General features: G+C 36.2%; 1 protein-coding gene across 7 annotated transcripts in view; it reads left to right on the top strand.

Moving 5' to 3' along the window:
- Window positions 1–766: 766 nt before the first annotated feature.
- Window positions 767–21781, top strand: part of kmt2cb (lysine (K)-specific methyltransferase 2Cb) — a 184590-nt gene continuing 163575 nt past the window's right edge. For all 7 annotated transcript variants that reach the window (XM_056473635.1, XM_056473626.1, XM_056473643.1 and 4 more), the window contains exons 1-2: window positions 767–1447; window positions 3515–3697. In XM_056473635.1, the coding sequence (XP_056329610.1) occupies window positions 3516–3697 (182 nt within the window). In that variant the 5' untranslated portion in view covers window positions 767–1447; window position 3515. The remainder of the gene's footprint in view (window positions 1448–3514; window positions 3698–21781) is intronic.

Genomic DNA, 21781 nt, shown 5'->3' with positions numbered 1-21781 from the left:
TAACATTTTAGAACTCATTTATAACTGTGGCGTATGTGATTATAATGTATGCGTGTGTTTGTGAGTGCATAAATGATCTTCTCCCTCTCTTTATTAAAACTTTAATGCTTAAAATGTAATGATAAAACAGCCACAACAAATAAGAAACAGCAATAGAAACATGTATCATATTTTTATTTTGAACTAGGTTTCAGAACCACTGCTGAAATTTGGACTTTAAAAAGACTATTATTTTACAGTCATCTGATCTTATTTGCTCCTGGGTAGTCATAATCAACAAGAAATTCTATTTTAATGTTTGTGATATGCCATCAACCAATATATTACTAAAAAGAAATGCACTGTGTAAAACTTTTTTGCACACAGTTCTTTTCAAAAACCTCCAATTACATCCTAAGTCAATGGAGCACAGACACATTACATCAGGCCTGCATGGAAGCTGAAGACCAATGGATCAGTTCCTGAACTGAGATCCGTTCCGCGTTTTGCAGAAATTCTGTGTGGAAAAAAAAAAGTCGCTTCACCTGCTGGGCTCTCCAACATATTACTCCGCAGGGTCAATTTATATTATTTTTATTTTAGATTTTGGTTTTTATAACCATTAATAAATAATTTATAAACACAAACACATTCTGATACTGGATAATAACACTCACTTCTAAACTAGGAGGAGTCCTTCCATTGAGTGCTGTGCGTAATGCTGTGGCACTATTTAGCATGGTGTTGCTTGTAGGGCGTGATTCGGTTACACTCAAATATGGCTACCATGGAGTGAGAGCTACAACTTTAATATTTGTAGTAATGCCGAAATGTAACGTTTTATTTAATTTTCCGTTCTACAGCCGCGTCTAAATATCGTATTTTGCGTGTATAAATTGTGAATACCCAGTCAAGGATATCATTTCGATGGGCTTAGTGTTAATAAAGTATTGCTCGAAATTGCAGCTTGCTCTGTGAGCTGATCGAAATCGTCAGGATTGAAAGCTTGAAACCAAAATCTGCTTTTGGTCTTCCCTCATTTGGGGATATTTTGGGCTGTATTTTCCCGAATGTGGCCAGAGATCGGATCTTTTCGACGCCTCGAAGGAGCTCGTATAGCGGTCGTTATGGTTTGTTTTCGGATGAGGGATGTGACCCGCGAGGATTTGGCGATGTGGGATGAAGCGGAATAAAGAAAAGTGATCCGTTCACACCGAAGGAAAGCGGGTGCTATTTGCATTTGGGTTAAACATTGAATACGCTCTGGATATACAATTGGATTTTACTGGAATACGTGTACAGTATCGCATAAGATCGCTTTGTCACGCTGGCTTATTTTCCTGAGGAATAGTGGTGTATTCCTTCCCAACCCCCCAGCACCACAAACCCTAAACAAAAGTACTCTATGTCACGTATATGACGGTTCTTGTCATGAAGGAAATAAATAAAAATTGTTAGGGTCGAAGAGGTAAGCAAACGTCGACGTGTGTTGTACGTTTTTCTCGTCACCATTTGCGAGCGCTTTTGTCGTTTGTGTCGCCTTTCTCCACGCAAACAGTTTGACCAAGTGTTTAGCATTTCTTCATCGTTTACGTTTTCTATCCTTTTATTTATTTACACAAAACACTAAAGGGGTTTACAACCTTCCTGCATCTTTACAGTCCACTGCCTTTAATGGGCCGTTATATGATTCCCGCTTGGATAGGCGACTCCAGCATTGAGTAATGTTCCAAGTTAATCAGCCGGGCTGCAAGGCCTATACTGTATCCACTTACAGCCTTTCTTGCGCATTTTCAGTCGTCCTTTCTCTGTAACGCCAAAACATCTAAGTTGGTTGCTACATGATTATGTCGAGACAAATGTTTGAACAGAACCGATACTTTGGTGTGCAAGTTGGTTTAGCATTTAGGGTCCTAAAGAGTGCATTCATCTCCCTGCAAAGTCGCCGGCTTGTTTTTGTTTTTATTATTTATTTGTCCTTTTTTATTTTATAAAAGAGTGCGAAGTTGAGAAAACATTAGAGTATTTCGTAGCACGATGGTATTATTTGCACCTTGCATATGTGAGGCACTGAAACACAAAGCTCTGGAGACAACTGAACAAAGGCAAAAAGCTGGACATGCCCCCTCATGTGAAGAAGCACTTGCTTTGTGTGCTTCTGTTGTTTCACTAAGGCTGTCCCTCTGGTTTCCTTAGTTGTGGTTTCAAATCATTTACAGTATATCTTATTTTGAGATGTGCATTGTAGGGGCCTTGCCAAGAGTTCAGATGTATTCATAGTTTTTAATTTACATACTCTAGATAACTTCAAAAGAAGTCATCTGCACCTAGCCAGCTGTTTCATTTTATAGACAGAACGAGTTACAAACTAGTTTTGATCAAGGAACCATTTCAATTTTTTTCCTGTTATTCAATTTTGTTACTTAAATTTAACCAGCTAGAATTGATGCGACTGCACCAAGGACATTTTGTGCTTGTTTAAAAAAGTATGATGCTTAGTTCAAGAAGCTTAATAGAGTTTATGTAGATCTTTATTGTACCTTTGAGTAGTAATAACACATTGTTAAACATGCTTATTAGTTATTCCATAAAATAAAGCCAACTGGTTTTTTGAAAAGGTAAGCCTGTTTCATCAATGTGCACTTTACCAGCTTCCTGTTTCAATAGGAAATATGTCAACATGAAACAAAAAATGCACTTTCCAAGCCCTTTCATGACTATTACAAACAAAATGTTTGTAAAAGCTAAAGATAATGCACACAGTGTCATTAAAGGCTTGACTCAAGCATGTGAGTGAGGTGTAATTGTTTACTCAAGGCAGGATACAATGATCGCAGCCCAGGGAGGGATCCCACGTAGTTCCCGGAAAAGACAGCATCCCATTGGCAATATGCCTTGTCAGCTAAGTGGACAGGTTGGCAGAAGCACCAAACAGAGCAAACACAAGGGTCAGCATGGGGGATCCAGGAGAGCAGTGACCAACAATATGCACTACATTTAGAAATAATAATGCAACAGAACTTAACATTCTCTGTCAACTTGTCAGATGTGTTGTATTTGGAGTATTAATTTCCATCATGTAGTTGATACTGTGCTAATACATGTCAAACAAAATAATAAAAAAGGATGGATCATTTTTAGCTAACAAATTACATAATCTGATACATAATTTTTTGCACAATTAATATGACATTTTTGACACATTTTCATAGATTATTATTTATTTTAGAGTTGATCTATGGCAATGCCTAAGTTATATTAGTTTATTAAAATGCTATTTTAGTATTAAACCTCGGGATAATTTTTTCTTCTGGAATATCTAGGTTTTTAATAAAGTTGTAATTAAAAAAAATAGCTTATTGGAGAATGTTGTAAAGGTCTAAATCTGCTGAAAAAACTTGTTGAAAGCTTTCCTGAAAATCTAATATTAAGCTTTGACTAATATAATATTTTGTACATCAGATTACATCATAGCGGGCACTTATTTTGCATATCTGTTATAATAAAATATTACGTGTTACCTTTTTATCAACAGAATGTCATCAGAGGAGAAAAGTCTGGACCCCTCTGACAAAGGACCCTCTCCACCTCCTTGCAGCTCTGGGGCCACTCCCACTAGAAGTCCAACCCCCACAGATAAGCGGCCTAGAGGCCGCCCTCGTAAGGACGCCTTATCCACAGCAACATCACTTCCTTCTGTGCCCAGACAGAGAAAAAAGTAAGTTAGCTTTAACTTTGCAATTGGTATTGTAATTGATTTGAATATCAAACTATATATCTTCAAAAATAATGTTGATTATTGGTTGTAGAAGAGAGAGAATACATAATACGCTTACACAAGTGGTCAACATATGCACATTGTTTTTGGCAGAATTTTTGTATTTTATGCTGCTGTTGTACAAATGTCTCTCTATCTGTCTCATCCATGTAGGCATCCATTGTCGCTGTAGCATGTGTTTTGGTTTTCCTCTGCATGCAGTTTTTTTTTCTTATGACAAACTTTTGAGATGACACCCCTTGGACATTGTTTCAATTTTGACATTTGAAGTGGATCAAAACCTATGGAATTATTTTGTGCCAAAAAACAAACAAACAAAACTTTTGTAAAAACCATCACAAATATGCATTGATAAATGAAAAATAAAAACACTCAAAAATACAAAACATTAAACTAAATTGCATAAATAGAAACTTCATCAAATACACTGCATTTTTGTTTACTTCAACTTATGGCTGTGCGATTAGTCGAAATGGAATCGCAATTGCGATTTGAAAAGTTGCGATTAGCTAATCGCAAGAGGCTGCGATATGAAATATATATGTTTTATATAATCTCCCCCGCCCAGAGCAAATGCTTGACTGCCGTCTGTGTGTGACAGTCTTGCTAGCCAATTAAGTGAGCACACTTTCAGTCTGCTCAATCAGAATTGCGCAACCGAACTATGCGGAATGCCCACGATAAAAAAACAAACAGGAAAGCGCCACTTCAGAAGCATTATTAGGTGAATTATTATCAAAGAAAAATGGCACGTTAGTAAAATAGGAATATTTTAGTAACAGACACTGAACAAAAACAGGTAATTTGTAAGAGCTATCGCAGAATTGTTGCCACATAATGAGCAAATACAACAACCAGCACCTAAAAAACACCACAGGCGGCTAAATGAGGAGTGTCATGCTAAAAAGTCAACTGAAAGTATTGCCAGTGACACTCAGTCTTTAGCAGGCAACAACAAAGTATAATTTCAGAGTTGTTTGTGGCATATGAAAAAACACTACGAAGGCACCAGGAGATAACTAACGTCATAACTCACTACCTCGCTAAAGACACAGTGCCTTTTAATGCAGTGGTCAAAGAGGGATTTAAAAACTTCCTCCAAATGCTGGATGGGAGATAAACTCTTCCATCTCGCACATATTCTAGCCATTTTGCAGTACCACAGCTGTACGTTGAATGCCGTGACATTTCGTGTAGCATCTATGACAATTTGTTTGCTTTTATACAATATAAGTTACAGAAAGCCATGTTCATTTGCTGAGTGTTCTGTATTTTTTATTATTAGAATTTTTTTGTTTGTATATTAAGCTACACTATTTTGAGTTGAACTTGTTTACAGACAGGTAAGGTCATTTTATTTGTGCTTATGGTTTGCTCTAAATTGCAATCGCAATATCAGTCAAAAAAAAAAAAATAGCAATTAGATATTTTCCCCAAATCGCACAGCCCTACTTCAGCTTTGCTTCGCTATATGCAGTTTTTAAGTTTTTTGTTTTTACTTTCCAAGATTTTGTTTGCCCTTTGCAATGTTTTGTTCGCCATTCCAGCGCAATTCCTTTCGTGGGGGTGGGCTTAGCAGTGGTCTTCTCTGAATGGCTAGTGAATTTTTGATGACTCTCTGTGCTGGATGCAACGTAGTGCACATAACAGAAAATTATCTGCTGATTTGTGTAGAGAAATGCTTCATGTTTTGCTTGCATATTATTAGTGACATAAACAATACATTTAGATGTGAAAAACCTAGACCAAATTGCTGCATAACCTGCTGTACAGGAATAAAACATTTATTGATTATTCTAATTACCATAAAGCCCAAATAGTATTTATGTGATTAATAATAAGAATTTCTCACAGTATGTTGATAACTTGGTTAGGACTACTTAAATGATCTGATCAGACATGTAGAACGAACATTAAACATACCTTATTTCTCTTCAGGGTGGTGCTGAATAAATTTATAATCTGTAAATCCTGCATTTTGAATCCTGTTAATAATAATAATAATTCCTTACATTTATTTAGCGCTTTTCTGGACACTCAAAGCGCTTTGCACATTTTTGGAGGGAATCTCCTCATCCACCACTAGTGAGCAGCATCCTTGTGGATGACGTGACGGCAGCCATATTGCGCCAGACCGCACACCACACACCAGCTGATAGGTGTGATGAAGCCAGTTATGATATGGGGATGGTTAGGAGGCCATGATGGACAGAGGCCAGTGGGCAAAGTTGGCCAGGATGCCAGGGTTAAACCCCTACTCTTTTTCAAAGAACATCCTGGAATTTTTAAGGATCACAGAGACCTTGGTTTAAAGACCGAAAAGACGATGCTCACTGAGCATTATAGAGTCCCCATCAAAATACTGGGTCATTAGAACCCACACAGGACCACAGGTTGAGCACCCCCTGCTGGCTTTACTAACACCACTTCCAACAGCAACCTAGTTTTCCCATGTGGTCTCCCATCCAGGTACTGATCAGGCACAACCCTGCCTAGCTTCAGTGGGTGACCATGTGAGCGTTGCAGAGAGCTAGCTGTCAGCAATTGCGCATTTGCACAGTTGCGCATTTGAAATATTTAAATTATTTATTATTAATGTCATTACACTGATAAATTAAAATGGTTTATACCACAAAATGTGCAACTAATGACGAACATAAATTTGTGAAGCACAAACAAATTCTTGAAAAGCAAAAACAAAAACACTGGCAGTGCATTCAAAACTACTGAAAATGAGGCTGAAAGTTATGTAAAATTTGTGGTTTTCGATTGCCGTTCACCGACAGCCACTTAATGACTACACTTTACTGCAGTGTGACAGGCTACAACGACCGTCAAACCATGAACCAATAGGAGTGCCGAATGGTGTAATCAGCATGACAATTTGTCAACCTCTTTTTCATTTAAATTTTTTTATTTTTTATTATTTATTTATTTTTTTATAAAAGGATTTTGTGAGCCAAATTAGTGTTACATATTGTTTTTGTTTGCTGTTAGGTATCATTTCAGAATGCAGGTTACTGAAAGTGTCATGGATGGATAATGTCAAACTGTTTGGCGCATCTTGATTGACGTTCAGTCTGACGTTATGTCAACTGAGATCTAATGGTCTGACATAGAAATCATATCCATGCAATCTGTCAAGCTACTAACGCATAGGAGTATTAAAAATCACACATAGTGAGCCGGGTTTAAACTAACCTAAGCGTAACACTAGGGCTGGGCGATAAATAGGCATTGGTATTTTGACCAAACACAATTGTCAATAACGATAAATAAAGCTCTGTATGAAGTTTTAATATGAAATATAGTTGTAGTTATTCAGTGTAGTATAGTTTAATTAAAATGTGGCTGCTGAGTGCGAGCCTTCTAAGGAATGCCAATAAGTGTGGGCTATTTCCAATGGAGGAGTGTGGCTTGCCCTTGCAAATAGGAAGCGACACGCACATGATGCACTTCCATTTTCCACATACACTTAGTTGAAATACATCAACTTTTTAGAATGCTGCAAACGCACTTCGATTTATTTAACTAGAACTAATCAATCTGCTTTACACTTTGTATGGAACATACACATTTCGGTAATAATGGCAGACTTATTACCTCAGACAGACATAGAGCACCCAAACACGGCAGTGCTTTTTACTATTCTCCATAAATAAAACTTGTATCGTAACTGTAGCAATGGCTTTTGTCCATTTGTCATCCTCTGAGAAAACAGTTGCAAAGTTATGAAAGATGCCAGGGGAGCACAAGTGCAAACTGCATTGAAAATGGTGAAGGAAACCACACGTTTGTACTTTCACATGCTTTTAGACGCAACATGTGAACGGACTCCGGTTTAGTTGCATCACCTCAGGTAAGAATAACACACCTGGAAAATGAGTGCCGTGACTAGCAGCGGTGAGGAGATTGTAAATAAAAAAGGATATAAGGATGTCGCCAGAGTGGGTTTTTGGTTTCTTTTCTTGTGCGCCACTAGCACCCACTCTAGATATTAGAGATAAGATACTAAATATTTTTGTTTATTTTTTTGTTTTTGACTATTAAAACTATTTGTCTTAGTAATGTTGGTAAGTTCAAATAAAGTGGTTAAATCAGGGGTCTCAAACTCAAATTAGTGGGGGGCCATTTCAGTGACTGACAAACGATATGAGGGCCGTTGTAACAGTACCGTGCAGGGACTGAATCTTGTTGCGAGGTGGAGGGTGGGCCGTAAGTGCAGTTTGAGACCCCTGGGTTAAATAATATACCTAACTAGATTGTAATGTATATTCGATTATTATTAATACCGAATGATAAGAAAGATTGTATTGGAATATTTTTTTGGGCTGTATTGCCGACTTGACACCCCTCATGTAAATGGAGGAGAGGCGTCTGGCATTTTTCCTGATGAGATTAATGAATTATATAGGAGTCTTTGAAGTGAAATGCATGCTTCAGCCATTTTGAGCTTTGTAAGGTGTGATGTCCATGTCTCTGACTGGTAATGGCATAGTGTGAAGTGATTTTCATGAATAAAGCTCACACAATAATCTTCAAAAGATGAACCTTTCCATAACACATACAGTAAAGTGTTTAAAAGTTTTTAACAGGTTGTTATTGTGGAAAACAGTTGAAATGAGTAGATTTTGGTTTGTTCTGAAGAACAAAAAAAATGTTGAATGGGTCTGCATGTGTCTTTTGTAGCTAGTGGTTGTTTATGGTTGCCCAGTTACATAAGTTACACAATCAGATACTAGGCATGGGATGATAACTGTTTTCAACGTATACCGCCGTTTGGAAAAGTCAAGGTTTTAAAACTGCCAAAATTTTCTGTAATACCGTTTCTAAGGTATCTGTAATATTTTTTATTTCCTTTATTTTTTTAAGGACAACAGTATCTCCAGCAGAAAAAATATCCAAATATGATGTTTTAAATTGTAAAGAAATCTGTGTTTTTGAAACTGATGAAGACAACATAATTGTCAATTATTCATTTTCATTATTTAGCCTGACATGTTTACTGCTCCAAATTATTATAATTCTTTCAAAAAATAGAATATATTGTTTTTAAAGAGGAAAAAAGTTTTAGTTTTTTACCAAGACATTTAAAAATAATTTATTTTAGAGCAGAGATCACAATACGGTGATACCTTGAAAGGCCCATGCCATCAGATACACAAGTGTACAAACTACACTGTATTTTACTTTAACTTTTTAATGCTTATACCGCTTCAAACATATTTTAAAAGAAAATAATCCAAGTACAAAAAACTTGTGTATTTTGGAAGACTTCAGATATCTGCTTCCAGTTAATAAGTTAAAATAACATTTAAATCTCACCACCAACCCTTCAAGGCCGTGGCATACTTCAGATGAAGTTCTTTTTAATTCTTTGTTTGAGGCCAATAAGAAAGTTTGAGAAGGCTGAGTGATGGTATACTGTTTTTAAACATTCTAACACCACTGCACTGCAGTTGTAAATGTGTCACACTGCTCGAGTGGACTCCTAAACATCAACTACAGCGAGAAGTGCCACCACAGCACATCACGTTGCTTTCTATTTGTCGTGGACAGATGCTGAATAGAACAATGTTTGTGACTTCGTCAGACATAGCCCAATGCGGTTGTGTTTAAAATCTTTAAAACTCTTAGAGAGTGATGGTTCAGGTTAGGGCTGCACGGTTCTGGCTAAAATGAGAATCACAATTTTTTTTTGCTGAAAATAAAGATCACAATTTTCTCACAATTCTGTAGATGTAAAATAAAGGTTAATATGAGGAGGCTTTATTATTGTTAAGTTTCAAACATATGGTAAACAGCAGTAATAATATTATGTGTAGCCTAGCTCTACTGCTGGTTAAAATGCTCAATTTTGTATGAACATGGAACGGTGGACTTGAACAGACTTTACATTTGTTCTGTTTGTTAATGCACAGTAAAGTGATGACATCATAAAACAACTATTCATTATTGTAATGTTGAGTTATTATGTTTGAGACATATGCTTGCAATCTGTCATTGACAACATTATTAGACCATTTTTTTCTACTGGTAAATTCAGATATTTGTCATTATCAGATTCCCTCTTGCGTTATATTCAACATTATATAGGCTAAAGTAGGTATACTGACACTGTTAAACATTTATTCTTGTGCACAACACTCTGTGTTTGCTATGAAAGAAAAACATTAATTGCTTGTCGCAACTCTAAAATGCGATATGATTATGTAAATGATGTGCGTGTTTTTAGTTTCATTTTAACTGCTTAGTGCGGTCCCGCGCAGCTCCCAAACGACCCTCTGTGACACAAACTGAATGTTATTTACAACTTTATTACCTGTTATAAACAACCTAAGCAGGTTCTGTTCACTAGACTTCCTTCACAGGTGCTTTTTTCGATTAATCGTGCAGCTCTAGTTCTGGTGCAGATACATCTGTTTCAGCTTTGTTGTCTCGACCCTCCAGTGTATTGATGTGGCTAGCTTAGTTTTGTTGTGCTGAATGTTTTTCTCCTGTCTGACTCTTTGTGGATATGAAGCACATTAAAGAAACCGGATTTCCAGGACACACTAGTGTTGTCATGATACAGATTTTTGGTACCAATCGGTACAAGAACTTTATAAACGTCTTTTTTCCGCTAACATTTAAGCACTGTTGAGCACATTCTTAAACGCTGCTGCACTAAGATCAGTTGATTCATCAGCAGATCACTCGTATGTCAACTCATAGATAGACCAGCTGGTCTTCAGGGCTTTAAAACGTGATCAAAATATTTGGCAGCAAAATATGATGGGTAGCCCAAACTGTCTGCCAACAAATGTAGATTTGTATATCTGCGCGCCTGGTTCACGCAGGCAGAAGTTAGGGCTGTGTGATAAAATAGGTATCGATATTTATTGACCGAACACTATTGTCAATATCGATTAAAAAAAAAGAAAGATTTGGTATGAAGTTTTATAAAATGTGGCTGCTGAGCCTTGGAAGCAATGCCAAAATGCTTAGGGTCTAAGTTTTTTATCATTCCCAATGTAGGCCACACGACTTGCATAACGCATACATTGGAGCTACATGCACATGTTGTGAACATGTTGCATTTTCCAGCCGCACCTAGTTGAAAACATCTCAACTTTTCAGAATGCTCACCGCGATTCATGCAAGTAGAATTATCTCCTTCACACTTTGTATGGAATCACGCATTTCAGTAATATTGGCAGACTAATTACCTCAGACAAACACAGCGCATACAAACACTGCAGTGTTTTTTACTTTTCTCCATAAACTTGCATTAGGGCTGCAGCAATAATTTGTCCTTTTGTCATCCTCTGAGAAAATGCCAGGGGAGCTTGAATGTAAAGCTCATTCTAAATGGTCAAGTAAATCATGCGCTTGTCACTTCAGGTCAGAATAACAACAGGCAAAAATGAGTACTGTAGATGAAAATGATTTAAGGATTTTGCCAGAGTGGCTTTTTGGTTTCTTTTCTTGTGCATCCCAGCCACTAGCTCCCCATCTGAAAGATTTTTTAGCATAGGGTAGTCATTTTAGTAATGACTAGTAATGTAGTCATTCAACTTTACAATTTGTAATGTTGCAGTGTGTATTGTATAATGATGGTTAGTTTTTTTTACTTGAAAGCTCAGATTTGCTTATTATAATTTGTTTTGTTGACAGAGTTTTAAAGGTTTAGTATATCATTATTATTGACACATTACAGATATTGATCTGCCTTAAAGTTTGCTTTGATTGTTCAGTATTTATGCTTTACCATTGCACACACTTTGTAGCATTTTATTTATCAAGTTTAAGAGTCGCTTTAAACGTATGTTTCTTTTATTATAATAAGATCAGATATTTTGTTTAAATGTTTTTGTTTTTGACTACATTTACATTTAGTCATTTAGCAGACGCTTTTATCCAAAGCGACTTACAAATGAGGACGAGGAAGCAATTTACACATCTATAAGAGCAGCAGTGAATAAGTGCTATAGACAAGTTTCAGGTGTGTAAAGTCTAAGAAGCAAGAGAGTACAGTTAGTGGTATAGCCAGAGAGGCAGTTAAGATTAGGAAGGAAAGTGGAGACTAAATAGTTGAGTTTTTAGTCGTTTCTTGAAGACAGCAAGTGACTCTGCCGTTCTGATGCAGTTAGGGAGTTCATTCCACCAACTGGGCAGATTGAATGCGAGAGTTCGGGAAAGTGATTTCTTCCCTCTTAGGGATGGAACCACGAGGCGACGTTCATTCACAGAACGCAAGTTTCTGGAGGGCACATAAATCTGCAGAAGTGAGAGCAGATACGAAGGAGCAAAGCCAGAGGTCGCTTTGTAAGCAAACATCAGAGCTTTGAATTTGATGTGAACAGCAACTGGCAGCCAGTGCAAACGGGTGAGTAGCGGAGTGACGTGCTCTTTTGGGTTCATCAAAGACCACTCGTGCTGCTGCGTTCTGAAGCAGCTGAAGAGGTTTGATAGAATTAGCTGGAAGCCCGGCTAGTAGAGAGTTGCAATAATCCAGTTTGGAGAGAACAAGAGCTTGAACAATGAGTTGAGCTGTATGTTCAGATAGGAAGGGTCGGACCTTTCTGATGTTATAGAGTGCGAATCTGCAAGATCGAGCAGTTCTAGAAATGTGGTCAGAGAAGTTTAGTTGGTCATCAATCGTTACTCCAAGGGTTTTTACCATTTTGGATGCAGTAACGGTTGCCCCATCCATCTGGATTGAAAAGTTATGGTGTAGAGTCGGGTTGGCAGAAACTTCAAGCATTTCCGTTTTCGCAAGGTTAAGCTGAAGAGGATGATCTTTCATCCAGTGTGAAATGTCTGACAGGCAGGCTGAAATGCGAGCTGGAACCGAGGGATCATCAGGGTGAAAAGAGAGGTATAGCTGGGTATCATCAGTATAGCAGTGGTAGGAAAATCCATGTTTCTGGATGACTGTTCCTAAAGAGGTTGTATAGATGGAGAAGAGAAGTGGCCCAAGAACAGAGCCCTGAGGTACCCCAGTGTTTAGATGCTGTAGGTTGGACACCTCTCCCCTCCAAGACACCCTGAATGACCTGTCAGAGAGGTAAGAACTGAACCATTGAATAACAGTGCCTGCGACGCCCAGTGACTCAAGCGTAGATAGCAGGATCTGGTGGTTTACAGTGTCAAAGGCAGCTGATAAATCCAGCAAGATGAGGACAGAGGATTTAGAGTCTGCTTTAGCCAGTCTGAGATCCTCCACGACCGAGAGCAGGGCAGTCTCAGTTGAGTGGCCTTTCTTAAAGCCAGATTGCTTGTTGTCCATGAGGTTGTTTTGTGTAAGAAAGTCCAGGACTTGATTGAACACTACTTTCTCCAAAATCTTGGCCATGAATGGAAGCAGGGATACCGGTCGGAAGTTTTCAAGTAGCGTTTGATCCAGGTTGGGTTTCTTTAGCAGTGGGGTTACCCTAGCCTGCTTAAATGAAGTAGGGAATAGACCAGAGTCGAGAGATGTGTTAATTATGTGAGTCAGTGTTGGTATGACTGCAGGAGAAATGGCTTGCAAGAGATGAGAGGGAATGGGATCAAGCGGACAGGTGGTTGCATGGCTAGATAGCACAAGATTGGACACCTCAGACTCAGAGAGCTGGGAAAAAGAGGTGAGTGTGTGTGGTGTTGGTGGTGTATCTTGTGTGTTTGTTGTAGGTGCAGCAAATTGAGCACTGATTTTTGCAGTTTTGGTGCAAAAGAATGTAGCAAAGTCGTCAGTAGTGAGTGTGGAGGATGCGGGTGGAGGAGGAGGATAGAGGAGTGGCACTGTTGACTTTCTGATGGAAATATATCTGCTTTGCAGAAGTAACCTCAGCCGAGAAAGAAGACAGAAGAGTTTGGTACGTTATGAGCTGTTCAGGATTTTTAGTTTTTCGCCAAATTCTCTCAGCAGCACGAAGTTTTGAGCGATGCACACGGAGAACATCAGAGAGCCTATTAAAGCCTATTAATGCTATCAGAGAGACTATTAAAACTATTTGCCTTAGTAATGTTGGTAAATTAAAATAAAGTGATAAAAAAATGCTAATATTACTAAATGTATTGTTAAAAAAAATATTCACCAATTATCGATATCGAATGATATGAAACATGATATTGTGATAAATTTTTTTCAATATCGCCCAGCCCTAGTAGACATGTCATTTGCATGCTTACGTGCAGCATGGTGGTCTGCTGCTGCTGATAGAGAGAGTGACAGGCAAACAACATCAACCTGACCTTTCTGAAAGACCAACGTGGCCTTCTATCCATGAAAAGGAAGAAAGTCTTTGAAAAGGCTTCTGTAGATTGTGTTCTTTTACAAATAAGCTATATTAGACTATATGATGTGACTTTTCAATTTCATAAAGTTTCTTTTACAGCATCTACTATATATTTTAATCAAAATATAGTCAGTTAAATAGACTTAAGCACTGTGAGGAGCAGCAAGCACATTTTAAATTAAAAGTTAAAGTGTCAGTTGTTTAACATAAGTGTGAAGTAAAATGCAATATGGAAGATGATGGGAGATATCTGTTTTAAGCAATATTTTTTTTATGATATTTATTTATTTGAATAACAAAACAAAAGTAAATGGTGTTTCTCTGCCTAGCCAGCTTTTGATAACTGGCATTAATTAGTATAATTCCTGTACCCCGTCAGCTTGTGTCAACCACTATGCTTACATTGGACATTCTTTTTACATAGAGACGTCAGCATTTTTTTTCATGGATGAAATATTACATGTGATCAAATTTGCTTGCTACATAACTGAAAACATGCAAGATATAATACTGTATTTCAAAAGCTTTTTAAGGTTGGAATTGTAGTATTATAAAGTTTTGTAACTGGTGAATTACTCTTGATGTAGTGTTACAGTATTTTCTATGGTTACCTTTTCATTGCGCGTTCATTTATTGTTTTACATTCCCTTTTTCTTCAATATGTGTTTCGATGGCTATATATTTCATTAATATAGAATAGAACTGCTGCTAGTGATTATTTTAATAATTGATTAATTTATCACTGTAATCAGTCTATTTATCGGATAAGAGCAGTAAAATGTATAAGTCAATCATATATATTCTTACTTTAAACAATTGCAACTTTTTTTTATTCCACCAGAAATTGCATTAACTAACAAGCTGCACATTCCTTAATTACAATATTTAGCCAATGCTATCTAATATCTAATTGCTAATTAAATAAATAAGTACATTTTTGTAAAGTTTTATGGCTTTTTTTAGCCATTTGGAATATGTATTGGACCATCAAGTGAGGTTTAGATTAAGAATTGTTAATAGATAAAACTACAATATGCCAAGTAAAAAATATATATATATTTAATAGTAATTTTGAATTTATTTGAATAAATTGACTAGACAACATATTTTTGTTTCATGTAACTGTACACAATATATTTATGTTTTTAATTGTCTTTAAATGGAGTCTCCGCCTGCTATATTTAACATATAGCCATGTAAAAAAATCCTTCTGCAATTTATGCAACACAGCAATGTATCAATGTGTTATCCATTTTAAAAATGCTGCAATTTAAAGTCCATTGTACACATTAAAAAAATTATAAAGGTTTTTAACGTTACACTAGACCGCAATGTTAGTGTTTAGCCTTAAAGCAACAGCTCAGAAGAAATAAAAGCTTTTTAAATTTACATTAGATCGCAATGTTGCTGCGTGCACACTAGATGCGGATGCATGAAGCGAGAGTGATTTACATGTTAAGTCAATGCAAAGACACAAATAGACATTCTGTGGCGTAATACGCGCGACTGACGCAATTCGCTCAAATGAATCGACACGAGTTAATCTTTTTGCCTGTGCCGTAGGGCCTGTTGTTTGTGTCTTGAGGGGAAATCCTCTTGCCGACATTGGACAACAGTTCATGAAACTGCTCGGCTCAGTCTGAAGCACCACTGAAAGCCTTTATTACCCAGGTATAGTTTCTGGAGGAGTTTATGAACTCCCAGGGCTATATGCACATCTGAAAGGATCTAGTGGACTCAAACATGGTGCCGAACAAATCTACACTGTTTTTCAGAAATCCTAAAGCACATAAACACAGCTATTCTCTCAATAAAATCCATGTTAGCCATTTAGCAACAAAGCTAGAATCACTAGGCAGACAGAAGCCCTGGCCATGACTGGAATCTGTGTCTATTGTGATCTGAATTTGACGTACCAACGAAGAGAGTAAACTAAAAATGTTCATGCGTCTATTTATACGCAAATAAAGTGTGTTATCCATGCATGCCGCAATTGGTGTGAACACAGCATTAGCGTATAACCTTAATGCGACAGCACAGAATAAATAAAAGCTTTATAACTTTACATTAGATTGTAATGTTAGCGTTTAGCCTTAATACGCAGCAGCACAGAAAAAAATAAAAGCTTTATAACTTTACATTAGAGCCGTGAATACATTATTCAGCCCTAATTTAGATTGATTGGGATGACCTTTGTAGAGTAGTGAAACTGCATAAAAATGTAATAAACAAATTGCAAGCATAGATATAATAGAGCAAAGAGAAAAGTGAAATTAAATGTCCATTGTGGTTTTCGGGTACAGAAAGTGAACAAATATAAAAATAAATAAACAATTCAATAAAATGAATTATGATCCAGGTTAAAAACAATTTTAATTTCTTGTTCAAGTGTAAGGCTTTAAAAATGCATGCAGATGATAATCTTTCACTCTATTATGGGTTTACTCTGCAATGACTCCACAAATTTAATGTGTTCTGAACTATGGATGTTGGTCAGCTATAATCCCATTCCCAACTAAACATTGCAGATCCTGTGATGTGACTATATCAGATGGGCACATTGCGATATTGATGCTGAAACGACATAAAGTGCAGCTCTAATTTGGTCCAATATTTTTTAATTGAACCACAACACCTAGTTATTAAAAGCCATTCCATAAAACTCCATTCCAGATTTTATGCTGTAATGATTTGTTGGCTCTTCTTTCTTAAACAGTTTTTTCCTGATGGTAGGATCATGGGGATAAGTTATGGGTCTCTGAGTTTGGGGGTTGGGTGGCAAGTATGACTAAATGGACCATGAATTTCTGTATGGTCCTTTCATTTTGTACAATCATAGCATGACCTGGATGTGTGGATATACACAAATATACTTTGTCTTGAGACTGTGTTTTAGAAGACACTGTTTGATTTCAGTGGTGATATTTCTTGCCCTACAGAGCCAACTCTAAAACCAACAACATAAGCATTGGTGACTTGTTGTAACTGTCCAGTGTGAGTGGTTACTAAAAGACACCAGAAAGTTCAGATTTTATTTATGAATTGCTTACTATTTAAGGCCATGCCTACAGTTAGCAGGTCCTTCATTTTTTTTGTCTGCACTCTTAAAATAGATTATTTCTTAACACACATATGTATCTAAGGACACATTTTGTGTTATTTTGTATTTAACCAGTATGTTATTTTTAACAGTGTTAAATTAGCTAACATAATAATGTTATAAATCACACAATTTGTCAAAAAATTAGCTCGATCTTTTAATACCTTAATAAGATTAATCCAGTACAAAAATACAAAAAACACACAAGCCCCTTGCCAAGAATGGTATGCCTACAAAATGTCTTTTTTTCACTGACTTTACTGTCTATGCTCTGATAGTGAAACTAATCATAAAGTTTCCTCTGTAGTTTCTGAAGCTTTATCTCAATAAATCCACTTTAGGCAGTGAGAACCTGGGTCAAAGTAATGTTCCTGGATAACGGGAAATATAACTGCAACATTTAGCTATTTTTATTATTGCCTAAAATAACTAATTGGTGATATTAAAATGGTTTTTAAATATCACAAAGCCAATAAATTGGTATATTTGGCACAAAAAGAACAACATCACTTGGCTACTAATACTGTTGCTAATGATAATCTGCTAAATTAATCACATTGTATTCATTTGAACTGATTTGCTGTTTTCAAAATGCAGACAATACATTAGTACATGCATTTAAATTACTGCTGTTCCCACTGTTTTTGTGTAATTTTTATTTAATTTTATTTTTTTTAACACAAAATCAATAACGAAAATATCTTATTTTGTGGTCAACAGAAGAAAGAGCCTCTAACTGGTTTGTGTCAAGTGAATGTGAGTAGATTATGGCAGATTTTTAAATTTTGGGTAAACTATGCCTTTAAAGATGTCCTATAAAATATCTAGGTATACTCAGGCATAGTCAAATAATAAAAGATCATTATATGGAAATGGCCATACCATGAACCTCAGACACCATTGTTTCCATGTTTTATGCAAATTCCTGGAGTGTAAAACCTCGCTGGGCAAAAGGCCTATCAGAACACAAAGCAGACTGTTACACGACTCATGGGCCATGCCCTCATTAATGTCATGCATACAGAACTGACAAGCAGCCGTGTAATCAGGAGAACACAGACTCATAATGTAGCTTTGAGATCATTAATATGTATGCCTCAGGCTGCGATTACTAAGCCACAACGTTTCCTAGTGAGTCAACAATGATCATTTTCCTCCCTTAGTTATTTTTAAGCTCATATTTAACTTCCTATGTAAATGGGACTTTTATTTTGAAAACAAGAGGCTCAGATTGTTTAATATGCAATACAATGAGCAATGACTGAGATGTGTTCAGTTGCGTCAGGACGCAAGATTTACAGATTATACATTTATTCAGCTCCACTTCGAAGAGGCATAAGGCTTATTTAATTGTTTCTTTTGTTAATTTATTTTGTTTATTGTGAAATTTGATGCACATGTTTCAACAAACACATGTAGACTGCTGAATCGTGTCTAATCATTCAGCTCAACTGTCATCTGTTCATGTAGAGGTGATATTAAAGGGCACCTATGGTGAAAAATCTACTTTTCAAGAGACAGACATATGTGTAGATATAGTGTATAGACCGTCATATTGGGGTGATATAAACACACCCACCATAAAAATGGTGGACCAATTGGAGCATTTTTCAGACCAACCGCAACTTGACGTAGGAGTGCGATTTTTTTTTTTTTTTTTTTTTTTTTTTTTTTTTTTTTTTTTTTTTTTTTTGCCTCGCCCACCGAATTGATTGAACGTGTCCTAGTAGTCACGTGTATAATCATATCAACAAGATCAGATGTGCGCGAAGCAACCGGGAATAAAAGGTCTGTTCAGTTCGCTAGGATCATAAATCATGATCAAATGTGATCAAGAGTGAGTTTTGCAAGTTTAAAATGTTTTAAAACAGTGAATGTGTGTAATGAATTACAGCGATTCACTTCAGCTTTACTTCATCAACACAGCCGCGTGTCAGAACAATTATAACAGAAGACGCTTCAATCCCGGTTTCTGGATGTTAAATCAGGTTTATTTTGTACATTAACATAACAGATATTCATACAGCAGTGGAGAATAACCTGTAGCCTGTCACATTTGCATGCAAAAAGAGTGCAAAGCCAAACGCTCTCTGTCTGTCTGTGTGTGTGTGTGTGTGTGTGTGTGTGTGTGTGTGTGTGTGTGTGTGTGCGCGTGTGTGCGCGTGAACTTTGTAATGACATTGTGTGTGACTCATCGATGCAACTGCACAACAAATACACATTGGTAAAGTTCTTATTGTAGTATTTCTCACAAACGCTACGTGAGATCTTCTTCCTTTAAGTCTGTCTGTTGTCTGATTAGCATGTTTGATTATTAGATTAATGCCACTTGAACTGACGTTATGAATTGATCCCTTCATAGATGTTAATGATACAGGACATAACACACCAAATCTTTAGCCAATAGTACACACCAATACTAGATTCATTATTTGTGACTTGTGATATTTCAGTGAATTTCTCATTCCCTTTTTAAAAGCAATTATATTAGGGATGTACAATATTTATTGGACAGATAAATAATCGTGCGATATGGGTTAAAATGACAAATTTTAATGCTCCAATAGATAGATAGATAGATAGATACATTTCAATAATCTGCTTGCAGGTAAATCAATAAATCAATTTGATGTATCTTGAGATTCTGAATTCGAGAAAATGCATACAATTGTATTTTAGACATTATATGTGGTATCTAGTTTGAAGTTAGCATCTTGAAAATGGTGGAAAATGTCAACTGTTAAAAAAATGTAAGTTATCAATCAAATGATCCCTAATAAGCATTTTGCACTATTTTACATGAATAAGGGACTAATTTCAGTTTAAAGAAGATGAGTGCAAAGTGCTTGAAATGTAGATGCAATGTGTGAAGACACACACTTCATCTGGTAATTTCACCTTGCTCTTTATGTGCCTCTGTAACCTATAGGCATTGTTTATTCTTAGACATTTTAATTGAATGATTTACTTTTTTTTTTTACCTGTAAGCACAGTGCAGTGTTAATGTGCTAAATGTAATGTGCATTTTGAATATGCGCATACAAATTGGTTGGTGGAAACGCCAAGATGCACATACTTTTTATTTGATAAGAAAAGATGTGCATAAACAATGATTGAAACTCTTTTACCGACCAAATTCCAGTATGCTCATTAGGAAATGTGTCATGTGATTTTTTTTTTTTTATTTATTTATTTTTTGTTATAAGAGATCATTTGATGATAAACGTGTGAATGTACAAATCAGCAGGCTGAGCATATTATAAAACATCTAGAATGTTTTGGTCATTCTAAAATGCCTTAATCATTTTTTTTTTTAAATTAGTGAAATTATATTATTATTACGCGTTTATTGCACGTTGGCATCGTCTTCTGAGGCGCAAGTCATTTATTAAATAAGGAAAAGATTCACGCAGCTTCTACCGCAGTAAATTCTGTTTTTACCGTTGATATTTGTTGATATTCAGAAAATTACGTTTTTGTTCTCTTTGACTTGTTAGATGGAAACGGTGCTCTATTCGCAGAATAGTGAATATGTGAATTTTATGTGAATAACTTTTACGCATAAAGTTAATTCGTATTTTTGAATGGAAACATAGCTAGTGTTTAGAAACTGCCTCATTTTGAACTGTGTAGAGCTGTAGCTGAATAATTACGTTACATTACTGTATTTTAATGCTAGTCATTCTGGTGGTACTTGAAGAAAGAAATGTTTTCTGAAATTGTACTTGATGTAAAAAGTTTAAGAACCACTAGTCTAGGGTAAAATCCCCCACCACAGTTTGTCAGCTTCAGCCTTGTTAACTGTCAGGTATTAGAGGTAATTTGCAGGGAGTAGCCATATTTTGCATAGGACAGACTTCAGATTTTCTTTCCAGTGGTATTGGCTACTTCCCAACAAGAGAGATATAATGCAATTTTTTTTAGAAATAAGAAAGTTGTCTATGTAGTAGGATTCCCACTTTGTGATGTGTGAACATGCATTTTGTTTGTATGTAGGCAAATTTTCCAAGAAGTGAATTCATCCATATTTACTTGTAAAATGCTAACAAGAGAACATAATAAACAAGAAGGGTGTGGCTGCAGGCTGAATGCACTTGCACTCTCAGACATGCACGCTCAAGTACATGTGCTTATAATGTCTACACCTACTCTATCTACAATTGGAGTCAAAATTTTTAGCCCCCCTGAATTTTTTGCCTCCCTGTTTATTTTTTCCCCAATTTCTGTTTAACAGAGAGATTTTTTTTCAACACATTTCTAAACATAATAGTTTTAATAACTCATTTCTTATAACTGATTTATTTTATTTTTATCTTTAATTTTGACGTTAAAATGTTTCTTAAAAAAATTAAACCTGCTTTTATTCTTGCCGAAATAAGACTTTCTCCAAAAAAACAAACATTATCAGACATACTGTGAAAATTTCCTTGCTCTGTTAAACATATTTTGGCAAATATTTAAAAAAGAAAAATTCAAAGGGGGGCTAATAATTCTAACTTCAACAACTCTATCTATCTATCTATCTATCTATCTATCTATCTATCTATCTATCTATCTATCTATCTATCTATCTGTCTGTCTGTCTGTCTGTCTGTCTGTCTGTCTGTCTGTCTGTCTGTCTGTCTGTCTGTCTGTCTGTCTGTCTGTCTGTCTGTCTGTCTG

This window comes from Danio aesculapii, chromosome 2, assembly GCF_903798145.1.
Source record: "Danio aesculapii chromosome 2, fDanAes4.1, whole genome shotgun sequence".
NCBI classification, from domain to species: Eukaryota; Metazoa; Chordata; class Actinopteri; order Cypriniformes; family Danionidae; genus Danio; species Danio aesculapii.
The sequence above is the reverse complement of the archived record's forward strand: the minus strand, read 5'-3'. Positions and strand labels throughout refer to the sequence as shown.